The sequence below is a fragment of the Nansenia antarctica genome, assembly GCF_963989245.1.
Source record: "Nansenia antarctica genome assembly, chromosome: 2".
NCBI classification, from domain to species: Eukaryota; Metazoa; Chordata; class Actinopteri; order Argentiniformes; family Microstomatidae; genus Nansenia; species Nansenia antarctica.
Window position 1 is genome coordinate 49,564,314 of NC_137675.1, and position 27,886 is coordinate 49,592,199.

Here is a 27,886-nt window from a genome sequence, read left to right on the forward strand (position 1 = left end):
GGCCGGCCGGGGGCCCCCGAGGAGAGTCCCAGGGAGACCAGCGCACGACAGGCAAGCAGGGGCGAAAAACCGGTACACAGCGCCTCCAGGAAAAGTGCCACTAGACCTTAGGGGTCTAGCCGGTGTGTATCTTTTGAGTGATAAATCATTGCTGTTTGCACTTTATCGCCAATGCTCTTTTAACATTGTCTCTATGGTCTTTCAGCTTCCTTTTTTCTTCTTTGCTCAAATTTTCGACCATATCATGGTCAAACAGCTGCTTCTCACTGTTGAGACAAAATGTTATAAAGAAGTGATTAATAAATAATTTAAGAAACTCACATGCATCAGTGGTTGCAAACTGTCATGGAAATTGTATTAGCACTCTCCAGCTTACCTCAAGTCATACTGTGGTCCAAATGTATACATTTCCATGGCTTTCTTATTGGAAACACAGTCCACAGATAATTTAAAAAACAAGAATTAGACATAAATAGACATAAATAGGGGGGATATAAATAAAAACAGAATAGAAATACATTAACTGTACATAGCTCATAACTGTATATAATTATCTTTGTTTTGTCACTATTTGTACTTCTGGTTATATGCCTAACTGCATTTTGTTGTTGGTACTTGTACTCAGCAATGACAATAAAGTTGAATCTAATAAATACGGTACACGGTCAGGAGGTCATTTGTTCAAAAAGCAATAATGATTTGATTATAACTGGCGTAGTTGTTTGATATAATATTAGACAGTTTGTATCTCCTGCATGATGATTTTCTAATTTCATTGTGATTTGGCAATTCAAAGTGCCGTATTGTGTAACTAACAATAACTAACAAATATAGCCTCATGCTTGCATAGAATATTATGTTTCTCTTCTTATTTGTGTATCTGTTCAGGATATTGTATATGTTCATTATGACCCCAACATTTTTTTAACAGTTTTCTTATCTTTACAGAGAGTGGAACTCAAGTCCCAAACATCACAATTCTCTCCCCTTCCGACGGTGACGGACCCTCCGTCCCTCTCCTGTGTGTGGTGTCAGGAGTGGTCACGGCCCGTGTGTTCTGGCTCATCGACGGCAGAGAGGAGAGAGGTCTCACTGAGTCCATCTGGACTGACACTCAGAACCAGGTTGTGGTCCCTGCAGAGGAGTGGGGCCGTGGGGTGCCGTGTACGTGTGTGGTGCAGTTTGAAGGAAGGAATGTCACCAGAACGGTGCAGCACAAAGGTAAGTATTCTTTAATTATTCGTAGTAGTACCAGTAGGCTATCGTCAAACATCAAATCATTGGTTGTGCAGTATGGATAAAAAGTATCTATACTGATTCTTCACAATGACAAATAGAATAATTGTGTTTAGATTTTTTGTTTTCATTATGAATATATGGGTGATTTATTGCTTTTTTCTAGCTTTTATAGAGATGCATTACAGGTGCATTATTTACCGAACGTGAACAAAATAGCTTACATGTAGGTCACATTTGATTGACTAATTCTAAAATGAATCCCAAACTGTGCTGTTTTTCATCCATGTGATTATTCTACATTGGCTTTAGAGGGTAGAACATACCAACAAATGTAAACACTACATCTATCTGTACAGCTCATTACACTCATTTACTCATTACAGTAATTCACACAGATATGACCTTTAATGCAAAAAATTAATCTATTGTGTCCACAGACTTCTCAACAACGTGTTACACGGTAGTGAGTCTATACAGGGTGTTGGGGATTGTCTCCACTGTTGTACTTTTGATGACTCTGGCTGTATGGGCAACACAATCTGCCAAGATCCACAACTCAGGTGTGATAGATGTATATGTTCTATATAACTTATTATCTATATCTTTCTTTTAAAAATGTATTTGTTTATTTATTTCAAATGTGTCGCCTTTTTTCAGTAGTAACCTACATGTTCATCGCTCTTTCTCATCTCTTAGGCACGTTGAAGAAAAGCAACAGTGGTCCGTCAAACTAAAGGAACAGTCTTTAGGATTCTGCCTTCATTGTGAGAACCACCATGGTGCCATCTGCTTGGGCCTGGTTGCCTTGAAACTGTTATTAAGACCCTTTGAAGGTTATCACCTTTTAGAGCCTAGAATCAAAACACCCACTTTCAAAGTGAAAGAAACCTCAACATTTAAAAAGTCAATAATTTATTAGAAATCTAAAACAGAGAAGACCTGTCTGCAGAAGTATTCCGACCCCTTGATGTGGCTCTCTGCAAAAATGTCTTCAACAAGTTACTCAATAAGTTAAATGAAGTCCATTTGAGTGTATTGATAATAGTTAAAACATGTGTGTTGAATGTATAACCTTGTCTTTGCAGGATCTCCAAAGGCACTGTATGTGGCATACACGTAACATGGTACGTGACAACAGTGGCCTTTAATTACTGTGATAGTTAATTCCATTTCTGTGGTTTATACAGTACATCATTTCAAGGTATTGATAATCAGAGTAAAATTCACTAAATGTTTCACGCCTACGTGTAGAGTACTTGGATTTTTTAAATACTAAACACAAAGGCTGGTGTGTTATATAGTCCGAAATGATTCCACATATGGTTTGGTGTTCTTTATCAGTACGTCTTTGACAAAACCACAGAGAGAGAGAGAGAGAGAGAGAGAGGGGAAGGGAGGGGGGGCAGCGCGAAGGCAGACGAGAGGCGAGCGAGTGAGAATGCACAGGAAACAGCTCGCAGGTGTCACAAAGACAGATCTCAGATAACACTCTCAAATCAAAATCTCATAATCTTAGATTCTGATCTCAGCAAGAATATCAGTTAGGAAACAGTTAGCAGAAAAATACATCTAACTTAGTTAAAATAATATAAATACAAAATACATTATTTGGGTGATGGATATACATTGCCTTATTGTTGTATCAGACTGTTAACATGTTTTAGGTGTGCATGCCCATTTCTCAGAAGTCAGTAGGCCTACACAAAAAGACATATTTAGAATTCGCATTTCATGCCTACTAGCCTGCAAATGGAGCATACAGACGGCTTGAGCAGAATTTGGTTGATCAAAGGCCGTCAAAGGGCATACCCCTCTGACGAGAGAGAGAGAGAGAGAGAGAGAGAGAGAGAGAGAGAGAGAGAGAGAGAGAGAGAGAGAGAGAGAGAGAGAGAGAGAGAGAGAGAGAGAGAGAGAGGTGGGTGGGGGCAGGGCATAGAGGAAGACGAGCTAGAGCGCTAAATGTTAAGTAACTTTGGTCTGTGGTCAGCTATACTGTTCTGAAGGCCACAGTCCTGCACCTGCACAGATAAAAAAAATATATGCTTGTCTATTGCTTTCCATTGTTCCAATGTCTTGTGTGTATAAAAAATGATTCATTTCATATTCATTTGTTCTTAAAGTCCGATATCCATGAAGGAATTTTTAATGTACCTTACATTTTTCATGTCAACAAAAAATAATGTTAAAACAGAGGAAAAAAATGTAATACAAATATATACTATACAATAAGATGTGAATTTACAATGTTTAAAAATTGGCTACATTTCATCATTCTGTTTACATCTCAATAAAAAACAAATCATGAGCAAATACATTGAACTTTATATATTTTATTCCTCGAAATCTGACCATAGAACTGTATTTGTGCGCCCTCCAAAACTGATTTGGTCCAAAGTGGCATACTGGACCTCCTATGGAAACATCAGAGAGATCATGTAAAATTATGACAAATGCAGCATAGCGCCTGCACACTTAGTCACTGCACACTTATGTAAACAAGTAAACACTTAAACCTGAGTGCGTTAAATATTGTAAATATAAATCAAGGCTCTAATTTAAGGAACTAAATTAGGAACTAATCTGAAAATCGTGTTACTTGCATCAATTACAGTATTTCTGGATTGCTTGAGTACATTTATTGAAACAGTATTAAACTTTTCAAAACAGTTCACCAAACAGTTAACACATTTGCCAATACACCAAATGTATTTAGCAAAATGCACTACAACTCTCAAAACTTTGTAAGAATGTCACTCATTTATGGAGTAGAGATTCACTATAGCTATATACACTGAGGAGCCAAAACATTATGGCCACTGACCGGTGAATAACATTGATTATCTTGTTACAATGGCACCTGTCAAGGGGTGGGATTAGGCAGCAAGTGAACAACCAGTTCTTGAAGTTGATGTGTTGGATGCAGGAGAAATGGGCAGGAGTAAAACCTGAGCCACTTTGACAAGGGCCAAATTGTTATGACCAGATGACTGAGTCAGAGCATCTCTGAAACAGCAGGGCTTGTGGGGTCAGGGTTAGGGTTAGGGTGCTCCCAGTCAGCAGTGGTGAGAACCTACTGACAGTGGTCCGAGGAGGGACAAACCACAAACCGGTGACAGGGTGCACAAGGCTCATTGATGCACGAGCATATTAGGCATAATACCAACAACATATTAGGTAGGTGGTCATAATGTTTTGGCTCGTCAGTGTATGCTGTAAGGAAATAATTATGTTTTGTTTGTCAACACTTACTCTAATGAATTTTGTGTTTTATGTAGAGAGTTGTCTAAACTGGTGCTTAACATTTCCATTTTGTGTGAAAGCAAAGTGAAAAACTGCTTTTTACTGTTGTGCTCATGTACAGCACAGTGTGTTATTGTGGTGGGATGTGATCTCTAGTTTCATACAAAATGTGATTTTTAATGGTTTAAGTATTTGAGAAAAACTAACAATTCACTACTACTATTTCTCTAAACAGAAGACATTTACAGTATATGAGCAATTTCAAAGCAGTATTTAATATATATATATATATATTGCTCTTCCCTTAATATAATGTAGGCCTAACCCACTTTTCTCCAATCTGAGCTATTACCAAGTTGAAAATACACACAATATATACAGATTTTCAACTTGGTAATAGCTCAGATTGGAGAAAATTTAGTTAAATTACATTATATTAAGAAAAGGGCAATGGATTACGAAATCATTAAGTTTAAAACTTTTAAAAAACGTCCTCACCTCCCAAAATGCAGCTTTTCCCCCAAAATACAGATTATCACTCACTCACCGTGACAGATGATCTAGCTGACTGCCGTGTCTCTCTTTGTTTCCCTGAAAATGACATCCCATCATGACAAAAATCTCTGCAGACATTAGATCCTGCAAACTATTTGTATTTTCCTCCCATTTAGACTTATGTATCTTAGGTTACAGTAAAACAACATGTTTGTCGTCCAACATGACGACATTAAGGGCATAAGAAGGTTTCTACTGGGGCTGTAAGTCAGACATTAAGGGCATTAGAAGGTTTCTACTGGGGCTGTGAGTCAGACATTAAGATATTATAATACGTCAGACATTATGAGGCTTCATTTCAAACCAATTTAAATTCAAGAACTGGCATAGAAAATGTTTACCATTAAACCCACTAAAGCCTTAGTGTTCTTGTACTGATAGTATATTACTATATCTACATTTAATATATATATATATATATATATATATATATATATACATTTACCAGATTGATGTCTGCTCTCAGTGCCTGCAGCTCTTTCTCTGAAATGAAAAGAGTGTTCAACATCAGAAATCACAGATTTTTAGTAGTGCTTTATATCATGTTAACTGTTCTACTGGTATTTATAAAGAATTTTGGATGCTATTTTATTATGCCATTTCTAAGATACCTGGTCAAGTTTTTTTTTAAGCAAATGTCGGATTAATGGTCAGACACAAACCTTGTATCCACATCACCAACCATGGGACGTCCTGAGGAAAAATACAGTAGATACAACGTGTCAAATACAGGTTGAGGCAAATTAAGCATGCTGAATCAATAACAATGTCCATAATCTTCCTTAAAGTATATAGTATAAGTAAGTTAGTATAAAGTGCAGAGAGTATACAGACAGCTACTAACTTTACTCAGTTTTATTGATTTATGTATTGAGGTCTTTTCAAATCTAAAAATAAATTGAAAGTGGCAGGGATATAGAAACTGTGAGTACCTGGGAAGAGGTAAATGCATAAGGACACATTGTGGGGTCAAAACAAAACTATAAAAGAATTGTGATGTTGCAGCACTATCAAAGAGGTTTCCATAACGACCCGAGTCGATGTCCTGTCTTAAATCTTCTTATCCTGTACAGTACAAGTAAAAAAGATTGAAGGTTCCATTTGCTCAGAAATGGACCTAATGTGATAAAATACACTATTAGAACCACAGTTCTATGGGGGAAGATCTTAAGACATCATTTAGAAAATATTGTAGCTTTCCTACTCTTCACTGAAGTCGGACAAGCGAACTGGTTCACCATCACACTGTCATCGCAAACACCAAGACAACAGCCAACATCAGACAATTAACCATTTTTTAAACTTCTTATTCATTATCTACAGCATCATAACAAAAGATATTCTGGTTCATACCAGCGTCTATTATGTGAAAATGGCAATTATCTACAATTTGTACATTAGACAAGAGAAAAGGTTATTAGAACATTTGTCGAGTTTACTAATATGAGTTTCCAGCTATGTGCCTGCCGTAGTGGAAAAACTTTTTTTTATAGTTTTTTTTTCTACCTCTAATGACATCATAGGGGGTAATTTCCAACAGTTTTTCCTTCCTACCTTTTCTCTTATCTTCTTGACTACAGAACATAGAAAATCCCTACGTTTTCACTCATTTAGACACTAGTAGAGTCTTACCACATAGAGTTAGCACATTCCAACTATTCATTTGATTCGATTGCACAGCTAATAAAACATTGTTTTGTTTTTTGTTAGTTTTTTGTAGAATATAGTGCTGGACATAATGAATATGCAGTTTAAAATGGTGAAGCGTCCCTTTAAACAACGTCCACAAAGTAATTTGGTCCGTACGCCTTACTAGCCTATTATTGACCCAAGCTTACCACGGTGCAGATAGACAGCGATGCTCACAGCCACTAGGATGGTGAGGAGGGCAGCCCCAGCGGCCCCATACAGGAGGACTGTACACATGCCACAGGAATCTGAGGAGCCACAGGATAAAATACAAAGGATTTTTAAAGACTGATCAACCCAAACTCTGTCATAATGAGGATAACACACGATATGAGAGAATATCAAGTATATCATCTGCCAACAAGTGCTGCATCATTTGGCCGTTCAGGCTGTAATTGTTTAATATTAGTTAGGAGCAGCCCTAAGGTTGTGCCATGTCTATAACCCACAGCCTGTTAATGGTTTAAGTACAAAAATACAACATCAGAAGGATGATTTTCATAGACTGCCAGTACCTTTGTGCTGCACCGTTCTGGTGACATTCCGCCCTTCAAACTGCACCACACACGTACACGGCACCCCACGGCCCCACTCCTCTGCAGGTACCACAACCTGGTTCTGAGTGTCAGTCCAGATGGACTCAGTGAGACCTCTCTCCTCTCTGCCGTCGATGAGCCAGAACACACGGGCCGGAGACGAGACCACTCCTGACACCACACACAGGAGAGGGACGGAGGGTCCGTCACCGTCGGAAGGGGAGAGAATTGTGATGTTTGGGACTTGAGTTCTACTCTCTGTAAAGATAAGAAAACGTTTAAAAGCAAGTAAAAAGAATGAAGCCTAATGACACAATAAAAAGGAGATAGGTAATATTCTTTGCAAGCATGACGATATATGTGTTAGTTGGAATAGGGCACTTTGCATTACCAAATCATAATGAAATTAGATAACCATCCTGCAGGAGATACAAACTGTCTAATTCCCATCTCAGACAACTACACCAGTTATCATCAAATCATGATTGCTTTTTGGACACGACCTCATAACCTTTATGCCTTATGCCTTATATTTATGACGCTGATAAATTATCAGACATGTGGATAAAAGCAGATGGCAGCATAGACAGTAATTGTAATTGTACCTGTGATGACTACCTTTGATCCATTACCAGAGTGGACCATGTTGCTGTATGGTACTAAACAGTAGTACATGCCAGAGTCTCTCACATTGGCATTGGGGATGGTCAGAGAACATTTCCCTGTGGATGAACCCATGTTGTTGTTGTTACTAATGCTCAGGACCCCAGTTCTGAGGTGAACTTTCACCCAGGTCACATAGCAGTAGGGGAAAGTAAGATCCTTCATATCACAGTCCAAGGTCACTGTACCCCCGGCCGCCATCACCACCAAGCCAGGTGTCTGGGTCAGGAGTCCTGCATGTGGAGCTACAGAAGGAAAAAGGACACAAACACAAAACAAATCAACTATTGTAAGCCTACTTGTGGGATTTCCATAGCACTCATTGTGCCAAGTTTGTTCTCAATCAGCCATAAGCTCTAGAGTAAAAGGTTCTCCATAGAACCAAAGGGTTATTCAGCGTGTCCCTGTAGGAGATCCCGCTGAACCCTTTTTGGAACCATGTAGAACCTTCCGTGTGAAAATAGTTCTACATGAAACCAAAATGGTTCTACTACAGCCTCTAGTCAAAGAACCCTTTTGTCTAAGCCTATAGGCCTACTTGGACCCACTGTGATTCCACATAAATGAATCACCAGGTCATAGAATATAATAGTTGTACCTTATCTAATATGAAACTGTCGCTAAGTGTAAGTTACATTAAAAAGTTTTAAAACAACACAAGTTATTGAAATAAGTGTGTGACATATGCGTAATCCCCCCATAAAAGAGTAAAAGACTTGCCTTTCAGAAGATAGCTCCAACACAACAGTAGTAGCAGGCCACCTGTCATGTTGAGAGGTTAACAGGACTTGAAGTACGTCTCAAATGGTGCTCTCAGAGATGAAGAGATGAAAGCAACAGACACAACTGACAACAAGCAAAGATCAAGACATTTTCTGATGCACAACCTTCACGTGCGCTTGTGTGCTTTGATACCAATGACAATACTTGAAAAGTCGGTTTTGGTGCACAGATCTCATGGGGTTACTTTAATATGAAGATAGATATGGTCAATACTCGTGAGGTTGCAGATTTGCATTCATAGATATATGTGAGAATATATTGATTGTGATTGTGATGGTTCTACTTCCTTATAAGCCTACTGTTTAAGGTTCAGCAAGACAACAAATAATGTATGCGTTTTATTATACTTATTTTCATTTTCTTCTCCTTCTGATTATTATTATCAGAATATTGTGAAAAAAAAGGGTTTTTTTCTGAGTGGGGCAGTCCCACTCATTTTTTGGACAGATATAGTGAAGACAGACAGGAAAAAGAAGGGAGAGAGGGCATGTCAGCAGGGCATGAGCCGGATTCGAGGTCGAATAACGAACTGCCATAATCTACGAATGAAGCAATTTCTGAAATAAATCATAAAAAAGTGGAACAGTAGGTGTATAGAAAATTAAGACTGACTGAACAAGTTTGATGTTGTTTTCTTTGTTTTGTCTTTTGTATCCTTTTAAAAATGACAGTTGACAACTTGCAAGGTGACCATCCACATAGTAGGACCGAGGCCTAACCTAAACCTGCAAACAAAATGCATATAGGTCCTATTATAGTGTTCCATTTGATAGAATTAAACCGACAGTAATATTCACCAGTAAAACTGTAATTTCATTTCATAGCGGCCTATTTCAGTGGGGCACACAAACCGAGTGCTTGTGGAGTGGCAATATATACAGCCTGACGCTCATAAACCCGTAATTTAAAACCTGCATGTCGTTGTTTGCCTTAATCTTATACCACAAAGGGTTTAAGTGGGGTTGCTAACAAGCAAGCATAAAGGCCTGCAACTTGAAGCTTGCACAATGTCGACTACCTGTTTACCATTGCGGTTCAAGACCACCAAGCTTCGGAAACTTTTGAAGTAGCCTAGGCACGTGGAAATGCTGACATCGCTGTACCTGACAGTTTGAACATTACAGAGTCTGGAAAGCACCGAAGGGTGGAGATCATGAAAGCATGGCCAGCCGCAACCTTTAGAACCTTTAGAAGGCTCTGAGCAAGACTTTGTGAGGGGGCTCTTCTCACAACTCACACCCACTCTCCAGGGGCCAAAACCCACACGAGAGACACGCTATATCACACACTCAAACACCTCTCACGTCTGTGCTGCAGTGCACATGCACACATGCACAGTATTGCTTCCTCACTCAGAAGCTCACACAAGTCTCCTGAAGAGAGATGTTATCACACAGTTTCTATAACTGTGAGGGACATTAAAGGCAGCAGCACTGCCACTGTTATGATTCTTTTTTTAAGGATTGGATTGATGATTTTCTGTTGGTTAGAGCACTAACTGGCTATGGTGTTTACTCCAAGCATCTTAGAAACGGGCTACGTTTTTTGATTCACTAGGACACTACTATTAATGGATCACTAGGACAGTACTATTAGTGGATCTACATGTAGGTATCATGGGGCGGCTGTGGCGCAGGAGGTAGAGTCGCCGTCTAATGATCACAAGGTTGGCAGATCAGCGGTTTGAGCCCCGGCTGGCAACATGTCGAAGTGTCCTTGGGCAAGACACTGAACCCCAAAATTGCTCTCAGTGAGCGGGCCAGCGCCTTGCATGGCAGCTTGCCGCCATTGGTGTGGGAATGTGTATGTGAATGGGTGAATAGGGGCCGTTGTAAAGCACTTTGGAGCAGCTTTGGAGCAGCAAAAAAAAGGAAAAAAGGCACTATAAGTGCAGTCCATTTACCATTACATGCATGTATGTGCAATGGAAACAGGATGGGAGGTTCTGTCCTAAGCTAGTTTGGTGTAAGAGCTTCTCCAGTAGAGGCGTATAGCAGTGCTCGTCATCCTGCCACCCTTATAGTCTGCAGGTATTGGTCCAGGCATGATATAGATATGGATATAATTGATTATTACAAACAGCAGATGCAGACAACTGAGTGTTACTATTTCTCTATGATTATTCTGGGATAGTCACACAGTGAAGTGTCCTAGGTGGTAAAAACGTTTTTCAAATTTAGCACCGTTTTTTTTCCTCTGTTAGCATCTTTGCAGCTGGGACGTAGCGTGTTGTTTGGGGACAGCTGAAATTGCAGTTATTTCTGCTCTGCAATTATTGTTAGGATAATACTGCAGCAAACACGTACAGTACTGTAGGCACGCAAAACTCTTCTCTGAAACAGAAACAGCTCAGTACTCCTGCATCAGTACAGGAAGAACTGGCTGTAAAGGTTGATCAGAACCCCTTGAACTTGGTCCCTGTCAGAATCAGTTCTTCTCAGCTGTTTTTTAATCTTAATGGTCTCTAAGGAGTTTATTGATTGTTGAATTGAATGTGTGAATGGTCATCGGATGATACCATAATAGATTTTCGGTAGAACATTTGCATATTAAACATCACAGTGATATTTTCCTGAATGTGTGATATGTGCTAAATATCTACTCAATGCTGGATTATGGACCAAGACCTCAAACTGCCAGGGGGCGGCTCAAGACTTCTGAAGGAAGTTGAACGCCAGGGCCTTCAATACGCACAGGGCAAGCTGACCACTAGGCCCCTGGGTGCTTACAGCGTGAGCTAACCACTAGGTAGTGGTGTATCCAGGACATTCTGACTGGGGTGGCCAAGATGGGATGCGAAACTTAGTGAATGGCAGGTGATTAAAATGTGTAAATCCAGATGTTCAATGCCAGTGTTTCCTCTATATGCATTTATTCGTGGCGCCACTCTATATGCATTTATTCGTGGCGCCACTAATTGATTCAGTCCACTAAAGCCCAGTACACACATAAGGATTTTCAAAATCTTAACAGAATTTTTATCTGAGATATCCTCTCCTGGCTGGGGCCGGCACCACCTCCACCACCTCCTCCTCAGAAGAGGTGGAGTGGGGGACCGCTGTGCTAACCTTGCGCCTGCCCTGCCTCTTGGGAGGGGACTTCTTCTCCGCAGGCGGCTCCGGTGCCGCTGGCTGCTTGCGGACGCGGGTCGTTCTGGTGGAGGCGGTCGGCTTTTTTGAGGCCGCCGGTTTCTTCTCTTTGAGCCCCTTCTCTTGGGGGTCGGCCTCTGCGTCACTCTCGTCACTGAATTGCACCTAGGCCAGGAGACAAAAGGTCAGAACCGTGCTGCAATACCCGTGGCAGTTTGCTAGTGATTCTAACACTCCACCATACCAATTAATTTCAAGATGCACAAAACAGACCGACATATACAAATATGATAGTAGTACAAGTCTTTATGATCAGGCCTCTCTAAAGATCATATAAGACGCTGGATTATGAAAGCCCTAAAATAATTTGACCTCCTGGACCCAGTTGTTAAAAAACGTTTAATCTGGATCAGAATGATGCAGATTCTTTTTTGTGATCCAGGATCAGATCAAGCTGGCTGAAATGACTCAAAATGGCTGGGGCGGCTGTGGCTCAGGAGGTAGAGCCGGCGTCTAATAGGTAGAGCCGGCGTCTAATGATCGCAAGGTTGGCAGATCGGCAGTTCGAGCCCCAGCTGGCCACATGTCGAAGTGTCCTTGGGCAAGACACTGAACCCCAAAATTGCTCTCAGTGAGCGGGCCAGCGCCTTGCATGGCAGCTTGCCGCCATTGGTGTGGGAATGTGTATGTGAATGGGTGAATAGGGGCCGTTGTAAAGCACTTTGGAGCAGCTTTGGAGCAGCAAAAAAAAGGAAAAAAGGCACTATAAGTGCAGTCCATTTACCATTACATGCATGTATGTGCAATGGAAACAGGATGGGAGGTTCTGTCCTAAGCTAGTTTGGTGTAAGAGCTTCTCCAGTAGAGGCGTATAGCAGTGCTCGTCATCCTGCCACCCTTATAGTCTGCAGGTATTGGTCCAGGCATGATATAGATATGGATATAATTGATTATTACAAACAGCAGATGCAGACAACTGAGTGTTACTATTTCTCTATGATTATTCTGGGATAGTCACACAGTGAAGTGTCCTAGGTGGTAAAAACGTTTTTCAAATTTAGCACCGTTTTTTTTCCTCTGTTAGCATCATTGCAGCTGGGACGTAGCGTGTTGTTTGGGGACAGCTGAAATTGCAGTTATTTCTGCTCTGCAATTATTGTTAGGATAATACTGCAGCAAACACGTACAGTACTGTAGGCACGCAAAACTCTTCTCTGAAACAGAAACAGCTCAGTACTCCTGCATCAGTACAGGAAGAACTGGCTGTAAAGGTTGATCAGAACCCCTTGAACTTGGTCCCTGTCAGAATCAGTTCTTCTCAGCTGTTTTTTAATCTTAATGGTCTCTAAGGAGTTTATTGATTGTTGAATTGAATGTGTGAATGGTCATCGGATGATACCATAATAGATTTTCGGTAGAACATTTGCATATTAAACATCACAGTGATATTTTCCTGAATGTGTGATATGTGCTAAATATCTACTCAATGCTGGATTATGGACCAAGACCTCAAACTGCCAGGGGGCGGCTCAAGACTTCTGAAGGAAGTTGAACGCCAGGGCCTTCAATACGCACAGGGCAAGCTGACCACTAGGCCCCTGGGTGCTTACAGCGTGAGCTAACCACTAGGTAGTGGTGTATCCAGGACATTCTGACTGGGGTGGCCAAGATGGGATGCGAAACTTAGTGAATGGCAGGTGATTAAAATGTGTAAATCCAGATGTTCAATGCCAGTGTTTCCTCTATATGCATTTATTCGTGGCGCCACTCTATATGCATTTATTCGTGGCGCCACTAATTGATTCAGTCCACTAAAGCCCAGTACACACATAAGGATTTTCAAAATCTTAACAGAATTTTTATCTGAGATATCCTCTCCTGGCTGGGGCCGGCACCACCTCCACCACCTCCTCCTCAGAAGAGGTGGAGTGGGGGACCGCTGTGCTAACCTTGCGCCTGCCCTGCCTCTTGGGAGGGGACTTCTTCTCCGCAGGCGGCTCCGGTGCCGCTGGCTGCTTGCGGACGCGGGTCGTTCTGGTGGAGGCGGTCGGCTTTTTTGAGGCCGCCGGTTTCTTCTCTTTGAGCCCCTTCTCTTGGGGGTCGGCCTCTGCGTCACTCTCGTCACTGAATTGCACCTAGGCCAGGAGACAAAAGGTCAGAACCGTGCTGCAATACCCGTGGCAGTTTGCTAGTGATTCTAACACTCCACCATACCAATTAATTTCAAGATGCACAAAACAGACCGACATATACAAATATGATAGTAGTACAAGTCTTTATGATCAGGCCTCTCTAAAGATCATATAAGACGCTGGATTATGAAAGCCCTAAAATAATTTGACCTCCTGGACCCAGTTGTTAAAAAACGTTTAATCTGGATCAGAATGATGCAGATTCTTTTTTGTGATCCAGGATCAGATCAAGCTGGCTGAAATGACTCAAAATGGCTGGGGCGGCTGTGGCTCAGGAGGTAGAGCCGGCGTCTAATAGGTAGAGCCGGCGTCTAATGATCGCAAGGTTGGCAGATCGGCAGTTCGAGCCCCAGCTGGCCACATGTCGAAGTGTCCTTGGGCAAGACACTGAACCCCAAAATTGCTCTCAGTGAGCGGGCCAGCGCCTTGCATGGCAGCTTGCCGCCATTGGTGTGGGAATGTGTATGTGAATGGGTGAATAGGGGCCGTTGTAAAGCACTTTGGAGCAGCTTTGGAGCAGCAAAAAAAAGGAAAAAAGGCACTATAAGTGCAGTCCATTTACCATTACATGCATGTATGTGCAATGGAAACAGGATGGGAGGTTCTGTCCTAAGCTAGTTTGGTGTAAGAGCTTCTCCAGTAGAGGCGTATAGCAGTGCTCGTCATCCTGCCACCCTTATAGTCTGCAGGTATTGGTCCAGGCATGATATAGATATGGATATAATTGATTATTACAAACAGCAGATGCAGACAACTGAGTGTTACTATTTCTCTATGATTATTCTGGGATAGTCACACAGTGAAGTGTCCTAGGTGGTAAAAACGTTTTTCAAATTTAGCACCGTTTTTTTTCCTCTGTTAGCATCTTTGCAGCTGGGACGTAGCGTGTTGTTTGGGGACAGCTGAAATTGCAGTTATTTCTGCTCTGCAATTATTGTTAGGATAATACTGCAGCAAACACGTACAGTACTGTAGGCACGCAAAACTCTTCTCTGAAACAGAAACAGCTCAGTACTCCTGCATCAGTACAGGAAGAACTGGCTGTAAAGGTTGATCAGAACCCCTTGAACTTGGTCCCTGTCAGAATCAGTTCTTCTCAGCTGTTTTTTAATCTTAATGGTCTCTAAGGAGTTTATTGATTGTTGAATTGAATGTGTGAATGGTCATCGGATGATACCATAATAGATTTTCGGTAGAACATTTGCATATTAAACATCACAGTGATATTTTCCTGAATGTGTGATATGTGCTAAATATCTACTCAATGCTGGATTATGGACCAAGACCTCAAACTGCCAGGGGGCGGCTCAAGACTTCTGAAGGAAGTTGAACGCCAGGGCCTTCAATACGCACAGGGCAAGCTGACCACTAGGCCCCTGGGTGCTTACAGCGTGAGCTAACCACTAGGTAGTGGTGTATCCAGGACATTCTGACTGGGGTGGCCAAGATGGGATGCGAAACTTAGTGAATGGCAGGTGATTAAAATGTGTAAATCCAGATGTTCAATGCCAGTGTTTCCTCTATATGCATTTATTCGTGGCGGGCCGCCACGAATGAATTTTCTCCGCCACTAATTGATTCAGTCCACTAAAGCCCAGTACACACATAAGGATTTTCAAAATCTTAACAGAATTTTTATCTGAGATATCCTCTCCTGGCTGGGGCCGGCACCACCTCCACCACCTCCTCCTCAGAAGAGGTGGAGTGGGGGACCGATGTGCTAACCTTGCGCCTGCCCTGCCTCTTGGGAGGGGACTTCTTCTCCGCAGGCGGCTCCGGTGCCGCTGGCTGCTTGCGGACGCGGGTCGTTCTGGTGGAGGCGGTCGGCTTTTTTGAGGCCGCCGGTTTCTTCTCTTTGAGCCCCTTCTCTTGGGGGTCGGCCTCTGCGTCACTCTCGTCACTGAATTGCACCTAGGCCAGGAGACAAAAGGTCAGAACCGTGCTGCAATACCCGTGGCAGTTTGCTAGTGATTCTAACACTCCACCATACCAATTAATTTCAAGATGCACAAAACAGACCGACATATACAAATATGATAGTAGTACAAGTCTTTATGATCAGGCCTCTCTAAAGATCATATAAGACGCTGGATTATGAAAGCCCTAAAATAATTTGACCTCCTGGGCCCAGTTGTTAAAAAACGTTTAATCTGGATCAGAATGATGCAGATTCTTTTTTGTGATCCAGGATCAGATCAAGCTGGCTGAAATGACTCAAAATGGCTGGGGCGGCTGTGGCTCAGGAGGTAGAGCCGGCGTCTAATAGGTAGAGCCGGCGTCTAATGATCGCAAGGTTGGCAGATCGGCAGTTCGAGCCCCAGCTGGCCACATGTCGAAGTGTCCTTGGGCAAGACACTGAACCCCAAATTGCTCTCAATGAGCGGGACGGCGCCTTGCATGGTAGCATGCCGCCATTGGTGTGTGAATGGGTGAATGAGAGGCCATTGTAAAGTGCTTTGGAATAAGGCGCTATATAAGTCAGTCCATTTACCATTTATCATGGATAGCAAAAAAAAATAAGCGGGATCATTCTGATCCAGATTGAACGTTTTGAACGACTGGGCCCTGGCGTACCTTGAAGCGAGACTTGTTTGTCTTCTTGGGGGCTGCAGGGACAGGCTGGGGTTTCTCCTGAGATGGTGACGCCTCTTCATAAACCTGGAACGCCAGCTTGGGGGCCGCCTTCGCTCCTCCTCCTCCTCCTCCTCCTCTCGGTGCTCTGGCCCGCTGGACAGGGGTGCAGGCCACCGTGGGCACCTCCGTGCTGAAGTCAAACGAGCTGAGCTCCCTCCCTCCAGATCTGGCCTGGGAGGGTTTCACCATCACCGGTGTCATGGGCGGGGCCAGACACTTGCAACTTGCTTTGATGGAGGACAAGGAGAACGTCACTTTGTTCTTGGGGACTCTGGGCTTCTTGGCGTCTTTCGGCCGCCGGGTCTTCCATCCTTCCATCCTCGTCTTCCTGGACGAGGCTGGGAGAGGCAGCGGTTTGGCCTTGATGTGGTGCGTCTCCACGTCCCATTTGGGTGCGTTCCAAGTCCAGGCGGCACAGAAGTGGTCCAGGGGGGAGAGCCGGCGCTGGGGCCGAGCTTTGAGCGGCGGGGAGCTGGCCGGGTCCTTCCTCTCCACGGGCTCCTTAGGGAGCAACCTGGTGGTCAGGAAGCTCTTGACAGGGCTGGGGAGGGGGGTATCGGGCTTCCGCGACGGACGGCCTTTCCTCGGTTTGATCTTCACCTCGACCTTCTTCTCCTGATTAGAAAAATCTAAGAGGTTAAAGATAGCAAAAACGTTGTTAGCATCGTTGGCCACGGGACTCGAAGAGTTTCCAACAGTAAGAGGCACTACTAGGGTGAAGTTGACTAACCCATGCAGAGTTCCAGAAGGTTAAAGACTCTGTCCAGGTCCAGTGCACTCTCCACCCTCTCGCCCTTCATCAGCTCCAACTCGGCCTTCAGCACCAGCAGCGCCGCACATCTACACAAGGACAAAGACACTCAGAGTTTCAGAAGCCAAAAGCATGTTTTTTCCAATTCTTGTTCCAAGATTGAAAATGCAGAAAATTGTTGCTCAAAAATGTAAATAAATGTTCAGCATACTAAAAGAAAAAGAAAGATGTTTATACAACTAGTATTGCTGAGAGACACAGACACAGACACAGACCCACACCCACACCCACACCCACACCCACACACCCCCCCCCCCACACACACACACACGTACTGGCTAAGACACTGCTGCCTGGCCTCATGTACGGCCCCGGTGCTGCTCCTCACAGCCACCATCTCCAGCGAGTAGCTCAGCAGCTCTGACAGCACCAGCCACTTCAACAGCAGGTTCTCACCTGCAGGGGGGGGGGTCAGAGGTCAGAGGGAACACTGACACACAACACCAGGTTATCACCGGGGGGGGTGGGGGGTGGGCAGAGGGAGCAGGTCAATAGAACAGACTGACAACCAAATTAACCTCAGCACGACTTGCAGACGGACGGGCCTAAAGGAGTATCGTATAAAAGGTAGGCACATCTTACCACTGTTTAAAAAATGGGGTACGAGTGAGGATTTCCCTTGAGCCACATTCAAGAGGTTTATAGACACGTATTCTACGTGGAGTGGGGGGGAACACCCAAACCATGGTCAATGAAGCTTCATGAGACGACTTAGCCAGTCGATGCCGCAGTCTATGAACTACAGTACGTGTGGTGGACAGTATGCCAGCCCGGCCCTACCTTGATTAACGAAGCGTGCTTCGATGTTACAGTTCGCTCCGTACAAGTCTTTCCCCACCAGCGCCACCAGCAGACTGGCGAGCAGCTTCAGACTCTCAGTGAGGGCAGTGTCTGCAGTCTTCAGTCCTGGAGCACACACACACACACACACACACACACGCACACACACACACACACACACACACACAATCAAAACAGCAATGCAACCAAAACACCTCATTCTCATACCTGTCATATCATCATATCATCATAGATTTAAAGCAACAGACGGCATATGATCACTAATGACCATTAGTAATGGGGCCACCCTGCAAGCTAAATACAGATATGATACTATACATGTAGATAGTATTATTAAAATCCCACCTGGGAACACCACCACTAGTGTGCCCTTGAGTATGGCACTTAGCCCTAAATTACTCCAGGGAGACTGTCCCTGTAATGTTTAATTATAAGCTGTTTTGGTATAAAAGCGTCTGCTAAACGGTTCAGATGTAAACGTAAAGGGCCGCTTGGTGGCGTAGCACACTAAGGCGTCAGCCGTGTAATCGCAGGGTCCCTGGTTCGATTCCGACCGTCGACATATCCTGCATGTCACCCCTCTTCTCTCTCACCCATCTTTCCTGTCAATCTCTACCGTCTCTATCCCAATAAAGCAGTTTTTTTATTATTATAGAAATACAAATACAATTTTAAATCTAGGGTGCTGCTGACCATGCTGGGTGATCTGTTGCCGCAGGTCTTGGGACAGCGTGCCCGTGTCCAGACTCAAGTAGGCACGGCTGGTCTGGAGGGTTCGGGCACGATGCAGGTACCAGCTCTTAGAGTACCTCTGCTCTCGGCCCAACTCATTCAGCACCTCACACAGGTAAGGCACCCCAAGCTCCACCTGGAGACATGAAGAGGTACAGGAGAGTTTGAGAGGAGGAGGAGGAGGAGGAGGAGGAGGAGGAGGAGGAGGAGGAGAAAAGGAAACAAGAGATGGTGAGGGTGAGAGAGCAATGGCTACTTGTACGATCCCTTTGTCGTTTATATTGGGTGGTACCGACATCGGCTAGCGTTGGCCTGACCTAGTGGATAGTGAGTTGGACTGGTGATCAGAAGGTCATGAGTTCCAATCCCACCTGGGAACACCACTCTCTAGTGTGGCCTTGAGTAAGGCACTTAGCCCTAAATTACTCCAGGGAGAATGTCCCTGTAATTGGAGATAAAATTAACTGATTTGAATAAAAGCGTCTAAATGACGAAAAATGTCAGTCAATCTGCTACGGCCTAGTGAGCTTCCTCTGTTGTGTCTGTCTGTGCGAGTGTGTGTCACTGTCACAAGCTTGTGTGTGTGTGTGTGTGTGTGTGTGTGTGTGTGTGTGTTACCTGTCCTGTGCTGTAACAGAGCTGAGCCCTCAGCAGTTTGGCCGTCATAGAGAGAGAAGAGGGTCCCTCAGTGGTGGAGCTGATGGAGTCAGAGGTCAGACACTGCTCTGCTTCCTCCAGTTGGCTCTGAAACAGCCAATCAAAAGGTCAAGATAAAACACAACATTTAGCCTACGTGATGTAGCTGAATAGGGTTTCACCCGTTTGTTTAGGCCTCGTCTACACTTGACATTTAAAACCAGACTTCTGATATACAAACATGACGATCAGATCACAACATGTGTCCTCACCTGGTATTACAAACACAAAAAATGGTGGTCAGCCGGATGCCAAAACACAATCGGGCCACAATGTCAACACAATGCGACTCTTGTGCATCATTTAGACCTGTACACAGGGTTCCCACACCTTCTGAAACATCAAATTCAAGCACCTTTCAAGGACTTTCAAGACTCAATTTCCTCAAATTCAAGGACCCAACACATAGTTTGAGACAGATCTAGATGAGAATTTATATAATAGGAAGGAACTATCCGCTCACAGACAACAATTAAAAAGAGAGGCTTTTGAATGTAGAGGCTTGAACACTAGATTCTCTAACTAACCTTCTCTACCCCAGCACAGCAAAACAATATATTGTGAAATATGTGTAAAGTAATTTTTTTGAGAGAAATTCAAGCACTTTCAATGACCCATGTCTATTTTCAAAAACCTTTAAGGCCTTGATTTTTCTTTCTCTGAAATTCACAAACTTTCAAGGATTTCAAGGACCCGTGGGAGCCCTGTGTACAGTTATCATAAAGTAGTATGTGATCATCCTGTTCGGATGACAAAAGGATTGGATTGAAGTGTCAAGTGTAGATGCAGCCTTAGATGTCATGCGTCTGTGAAGCTTATGTGAAGCCTCAACCCTATCAGCAGGTGAGTTACCTGTGCTGGTCCAGGGTCACCCAGGTCGAGAAGCAGTCTGGCAGAGTGGCACAGGGAGGTGGCACAGCCTTGGGCATCGCCAAGGCAACGGGAGAGGCCGATGGCCAGCTGGTAACTCTCAAGAGCCTGCAGAGGCTAGGATGAGGAGAGGTGAAGTGAAGAGTTGACATGATGCAGTCTAGTAACGAACGCACATTGGATCTATATCCTTTAAAAATATGCTGAAGACTTTTATGTTCTGTTCGGCTTTTAATTGAGTGTATTTTTTAAAGAGTTAAGCAAGGCTTTTTTAACCGATTGATTTGTTTTTTATTAATCGTTTTAAAGCTGAACTTTTTTTCACGTTTTAATTATGTTAGCTCATGTTTTTTGTAAAGCATTACGAGTCTAGATTAATTTGTATGATTATGTGGTATACAAATAAATGTGCCTTTGCCTTCATAACCCCTACCCGTCAAAAGGCTAGATGGAGCCATAAACCCTTCTGCTCAAAACTATCAGATCCCTTTCAGATCTGAATGTGCCAAAGGGCAGTTGAAGACTAACACTGACTAACTAAGTCTCTTACCTTGCCCATGAGTTTGTAGAGATCAGCGGTGAGGGCGATGGAGGAACAGGTCTGTTTGGGGTTCCTGACTGAAGGCAGATCTTTACGCTTCTGCAGCAGAGAGGACCACTCTCTCAGCGCCCTGTCCAGAGGCTGGCTCAGCTCTGAGGAGACAGACAGACAAACACCCAGGTCAACCCAGGTCAACCCAGGTCAATCCAGGTCAATCCAGGTCAACCCAGGTCTGGTGGATTCTAACCGGGGAGGCGGCGATGAGGTGATTATTTGAATCTTCAGGGTCGAGTATTTCAAATTTTTCAAATCTGGAGAATCAGAATGATCCAGATTCTTTTTTGCTAACCAAGATCAGATCAAGCTGGCTGATTTCCCCCCCCCTGTACTACTCAAAATCGGCCAGATAGATCTGATCCTGGATAGCAAAAACTTGCATTGTCCAGATCTAGATTAAAAGTTTTGAAATACGATGGTCTACCAGGACCAGGGCTGGCCACCCCTGTAAACAACAGGCTGACAGACATCCTAACTGAGGTCTGACACACACAAGGCTGATGCTGTTACAGGATTCCTCCCCATCTTCCGCCAGAGACTAGACCCATCTCTTCAGGCTACACCTTAACTGTCCCCCCGGACACTGTCTTTACCCCGCAAACCTTATTTATTTATTATCTTTTCGCTACTACATGATTATTACTATAACTACTGGTAATAACTTACTAGTCTGAACCTTTTCAAATGTCTTTGAAAGAAGGTACTTAGACTATAATTTGTCTTCCAATAATGTGATATGCTTGCATTGTATGTACTTATGTGTAAAGAAAATAATAAAAAATCTATATAAAAAAAAAAAAAAACTGTCCCCCCGGAGAGATCTACTACCCGCCCATACTGTCCCTCCTGAGACATCTACTACCCCCCACCATACTGTCCCTCCTGAGACATCTACTACCCCCCACCATACTGTTTCTCCTGAGACATCTACTACCCCCCACCATACTGTTTCTCCTGAGACATCTACTACCCCCCACCATACTGTTTCTCCTGAGACATCTACTACCCCCCACCATACTGTTTCTCCTGAGACATCTACTACCCGCCCCCATACTGTTTCTCCTGAGACATCTACTACCCGCCCCCATACTGTTTCTCCTATGTCCCCCCAAAAAAATCACTTCTTCTAGCCGACTGCCAATGGCTCCAGGCCTGAACATAGATTACTTGTTCCTGCTATGACTGGTGGATAGATGACTCACATAGTCAGTCGAATGTATTTGTTGTAAGTCGCTTTGGAATAAGACGTCTGCTAAATGCCAAAGATGTAAATGTAATTCTTTACTGCTCTCTGCCGCCAAGTCGAAGCCGAGCCCCTCGTACACCAGGTGACTGTCCTGCTGCTTCTGCTTGTCCTCGTAGTCCAGGTCGTTGCTGCTCACAGGAACGGCGTCGCCCCCGGCCCGCTCACTCACATCCTGCAACTTCTTCTCTGTCTCGATGGCCTAGAAAAGGGCCAGGAAGAAATCCCAACGGTCAGTTTTAAGGCTTAAATGTCCATAAAGACACATAAAGAAGGAAAAGGGAAACATTTTCAACTCCTGATACTCAAACTAGGAAGCACCGACCTCCTGTAGGGTCTTCTCCAGGGTGCAGATGTAGAGCCAAAAAGAGGCGTGGGCCTTGTCATCCTTGAGCCTATCAGCATTCTTACTGGTCTCTTGCTCCTCCTCCAGCAAGCGCAGGGCCTCTTGGGTAAAATCAACTGCCGAGCTGCACAGTTGCAAATAATAATAATTATTTTTTTATATAAAAAGAAGGCACTTACGTGGGCCATGTTTGTGTGTTCTGTAAATCGTTCACTCTACAGTTCAAGGTAAATCCTACCAGTCTGTATGTTTGCTGAAGTCCTGGAAACACACCACCTCGGCCATCTCACACAGGTAGACAGCACGCAGGTGTGTGTGGGAGCTGCTCTCGTGGCAGATGTCCAGCAGGTCACAGAGTGTGTTGTAGCGCTCCTTGGTGGTGTCTACTGACACCTCCCTGTAGACGCGTAGCTCCTCCTCGAGGAGACAGAGCATCACGCCCTCGTCTGGGACGTTACACCCAAAACCGTCGCGCAGAGTCCTGATTCAGAATGGCTTTTATTACATCTCAATGTACAATGTAAAGTAGCCTTTATCCAAAGCGCTTTACAACGGCCTCTCATTCACCCATTCACACACGCATTCACACACCAATGGCGGTAAGCTACCATGCAAGGCGCCCGCCCGCTCACTGAGAGCAATTTGGGGTTCAGTGTCTTGCCCAAGGACACTTCGACATGTGGCCAGCCGGGGCTCGAACCGCCGATCTGCCAACCTACCTCCTGCGCCACAGCCGCTCCAGTAAAAATATAACCTTTACTGGAGGAGGAATTTAGAAGTACTGGAGGGATGATGAAGTATTTAAGCGAACACCACAGGGCAAGTTACAACCACAAACAGTTCAAGTCATTAATAGAAACTCAAGAGAAGAATAAAGGAGACAAGATGAAAAATGTACCTCCTTGACAACACACAGACACTTGACAACAACAGAAGCCTTGTGAACAGTGGATCCCTACTAGTAACCAATACCTGAGGCGTGTGTCCTCCTGACCGGCCTGAACGGCATCCACCTTGATTTTGACCCACAGAGAGACGGGCTCCGTCATGTGACCCGTGACCCGGTCACCCAGGGCCTGCAGCCACAGGATGACCCAGTCCAAGGCACGCTCCAGCTGACCGCTCAAGCGAGAGCTCTGCACCGCCATCATGAAGGCCAAGCTCAACTGGAGAAAGACACACCAAATGTGTTGATGAACAATATCTGAATGGAGGGGCGCCTCTCTCTGATATGCTCTCTCTCTCCCTGTCAATCTCTACTGTCTATCCCATTAAAGCAGAAATTCCCAAAAAACATATTTAAAAAAACAAACAATACAACAAAAAAACAACAACATCCGATTGAATTCATGTACAGTAGCTCTTTCCCAAAGTATCAATGACTTTCACATCGAAACCTATCCACCCACGGAAATGAGGCATCCACTCAAATCTACTAACAAATTAACATGTTTAGAGACGCCTAAGCAGTGTAGTAGCTCACTAAGGTGCATGCAGCGTAATCGCAGGGTCCCTGGTTCGATTCTGGCCATCGACCTATACTGCATGTCATCCCTCCTCTCTCCAACCCATCTTTCCTGTCAATCTCTATCCCAATAAAGCAGAAATGCCCTAAAAACATATATATATATATTAAAAAATGAAGATAATCTACTAACAAATGAACATGTTTAAAGGGGGTAGGTATCACCTTATCAGACAGAGAGGCAGGGCAGTTCTTCCGTAGGTCCTGGCACACGATCTCCAACAGAGTGAAGGCCTGGTCATACAGCCGGCGGTTGTAAAGAGCACATGCCAGCCTATTCACTGTTGTGACTATAGAGAGGACGGCAGACACACACACAGACACATCAGCCATCTGGTATTAACATGCTGGGGCTGAACCAGATTAAATGAGATGCCACAATCGGTCAGTTACCTGCTTGGACGAGCATGTCGTCACTGTGCAGTTTGCGGACTTCAGTCATCATCTTCGTGGCATTGCAACACAGCAGTACTCTGTCTAGTGTCTCCCTCTTCTCCAGCTGAAACAAAACAACAGCATTTTCATTGAAATTAACAATTTGAGCTCAAATAAATGTGAATGCTGACTAAACAATTACCAACAACTTTATAAACTAGGGCCATGATCCAATGGCCTGAACTGAAGTAGAATTCCAAAGAGGATAAAAACTCATTTGGGTGAGAGCTGGGAGCCTTCTTACCTTCGAAGCCAACAGGCTCTCATAGGCAAACACAAAGCCCCGGCACATGCTGAAACACAGCTGCTTCTGAATTTGGCTCTCGGGCAGCGGCGCCAAATCCTGTTAAAGAGCGACATACACACCCACCCGACATGTTTCTGTGAGAACATTGGAAATTCTTCCACTACAGCATTTTATCATGATACAATCAGGGGTGCAAATTGGGGATGGCCCAAAAAGGTGACACTTTTTTATTTTTGCCTGAAAACGAAGAAAATGTATCAATGGTCTAACCGTGTAAGTAGCGGCAGCCCTGACCATAACACCCTCATAATTACTTGGAAAACAGTTTACTCTGACTGTTATCCACGCTGTCTGGAATTGTACCTAGCTGCCTGAAGCTAAAAGTTATTTCAACAGCAGCGGAGTTTAGCAAACAAGAAGATTAGTTAGCTCACGCATCATGTGACTTGGATGAGACTTAGACGTAAAAACGGCTAATTTAGCAGAAAGGTGACAAGTCTGCACGCCTGACAATGATAAATGTCACCAACCTTCTGTGATCTCTTCTGTAGTAATCGATGGTACTCCTGCAGAAAGGAGAACAAGGCGAGCAGGCCTGCTCCACTCAGACCCTTGCTCTCGCCTGCCTCCACTGCCCACACCACCATCTCGCATCCCTCCAGGACAGCATGGGCCACCGGGTCCTCTAAGGCAGCAGGGAGAGGTCTGAGGTCCCATGCACAGTCTGTGAACGCCAGCCGACAATCCTCTCCTGAGCTCACGGAGCGATGTACGTCTACTGCCCGCCTGCCCAACACCAGAGCTTGCCTGAGTCCGTTAGTACACCCCTTGACCCTACCCATAACACCGTCCATCAGTCCTGAGGCCAGACCCCAGCAGCCTGCCTTACAGAGGAGCTTGGAGTTCATCAGCACCACCTCACAGAGCGTAGAGAGGCAGGGTTGCTCCGAGAGCTCCCTGTCCCCTTCCCCGCCTTGTCCCCCAGTCCAATGGGCCAGGAGGTGACTGTGTGTCTCCTGTAGGAGGAAGGAAGCGTCCTCCTCCGTCAGAGTCCCACAGCTCTTCTCGTACTGGGCCAGGGCGCTATTTGTGTACATGGGTACTTTGGAGCTCGAGAGAGGAAGTGGACTCCCCGTGTCAAGCAGCAGCAGGAAGCCCAGGGACTGCATCTGGCAACGGAGCTTGTCCCTAGGGTTTAGGGGGGTGTTGTCTTGGACTCCTGACAGTCCATTCCACAGCACGGTAAAGCATTCCTGCACCACAACACGGAAGTCCCCGGTCTATGAAGACACAGTCAACAACACAACAGATTGAGCCCTAAGGTGTACACAGTAAAAACTCGATGCATTATACTATCCTACATTTAAAAAGCAAGTACTTCTGCTCCTTTTACCTGTGGAGCTGGAGCAATCCTTTGGTAGAGCAGGGTTCCCAGGTGGCTAAACGGACGGTGCACTCCCAGAGAGCTCAGTTTCCTCAGTATGTGTAAGATGATTTTCTCCATGTACAGAGGACTGCTCTGAGCCTCAAACTCCCCGGAAAGGTCATACCCGGAGAGGGCAAACTCCACCAGCTGGATCAGACGTGTGACGTGGTCACTGTCCGGGGGTCCCACTCCCAGTTGATGGTGACAGGCTCGGATAACTCGGTCACACAACCTTTGACCTTGTCGCCCAGGTCCAGCCCTCACAAAATTCTGTAATGAAAATACAGTTACTGTGTAGTAGCCTACATGGCAAGGCCGACTACATGAATATCTAAAGCCAAAACATAAACGAATCTAGAGAAACGTTAGCTATAGTTTTGAATGATACATACATTGTCTAGTAATGTCAGCTGCTACAAAGGAGTAACCTTAGCTAAATAACATATTTAATGTTTAAATAATAATAATAACATCACTCACCTCCAACTCTTCATGTAGGAGACTGGTCTCATTTGGACCAGCTGTCCGCGTGATGTATTCCTCAACTGACAAGACCTTCATTTTCATCTCTGTGGTTAAAACATAATTATGAGGTATCTCGTGTTATTTAGCGAAATTGTGTCATCTTGATCTTGCTAGTTTATCTCGGCTAAGGATTGGAGTTAGCACGCTAAACACGATTTACCATACCATGTGTTAATCTCTTAGGATCTTAACCTCTGTGTTGGCAATTTAGCAGAATGAACTGTCATTGTCATTACATAACATTACATAACAATCATTATCATTACGGCAGTAATATCACTCAACTAGCTCAAAGTATTGCATAAATATTTTACCAGTTTTGGATCATGACACCAACGAAGTCGCCCGGCGCGCGCTGTTGTTTTTTAAATAAGTGTGTTTGTCACTAGTTCTAGAGCACTCTCAAGCCAAAAACAGGTCCCCAAAAATGATTTTATTTTATTTTTAATTTATTTTTGGAATACGTTTATTTGCCTTAAACTAAGGACTGTGTCATCTAATTAGATAAGAAATTGAGAAATATTATATTTGTCAGTTGTTTTTTAAACAAGTGTGTTTGTCCAATCACCGCGTGTCATCATGTTTGAGTCTGTTTCCTGTGTATCCAGGGGTCGTTCCATCTCCATGGTTACGTCTCTGTGTGTGAGGCCACGACTGGACTCTGTTCACAGGTGGGCAAAGTCCAACCAGCACTATGTTGTGGGTTCGATTCCCACTGGGACCATAATATACTGAAATGTATGCAATCATTGCAATGTGACTGAGTCGCTTTGGATAAATATATGTATATCTCGTTATCTTTCTTGATGTCACACACACGCACACGCACGCAGACGCAGGCACGCAGGCACGCAGGCAGGCACGCACGTGCACGCATTCTTTGTTGTACTTTAGGTCCTGGAGTTCCCAGAGTGACTGTTCACAGCACAAGAGAACATTTCAGTAAGCACTTTTTTCTCTTAGGATTTTCATGTTCCACTTTACACAGCGTGTCCACTAGATGGAAATGTT

General features: G+C 44.2%; 1 protein-coding gene across 1 annotated transcript; it reads right to left on the reverse strand.

Annotated features, from left to right (window-relative positions):
* Positions 1-8,146: 8,146 nt before the first annotated feature.
* On the reverse strand, positions 8,147-26,911 carry LOC308150221 (separin-like; the record flags this gene model as incomplete). Its single annotated transcript, XM_080523075.1, has 22 exons — positions 8,147-8,167; positions 11,774-11,959; positions 13,744-13,929; positions 15,712-15,897; positions 16,561-17,249; positions 17,351-17,460; positions 17,707-17,827; positions 18,212-18,337; positions 18,926-19,100; positions 19,583-19,708; positions 20,513-20,647; positions 21,081-21,223; positions 22,414-22,573; positions 22,697-22,841; positions 22,956-23,198; positions 23,690-23,883; positions 24,408-24,532; positions 24,636-24,741; positions 24,922-25,020; positions 25,455-26,204; positions 26,318-26,620; positions 26,831-26,911. The coding sequence occupies 22 exons, from the start codon at positions 26,909-26,911 to the stop codon at positions 8,147-8,149; spliced, it is 4,410 nt and encodes a 1,469-aa protein (XP_080379201.1).
* Between the last annotated feature and the right edge of the window lie 975 nt (positions 26,912-27,886).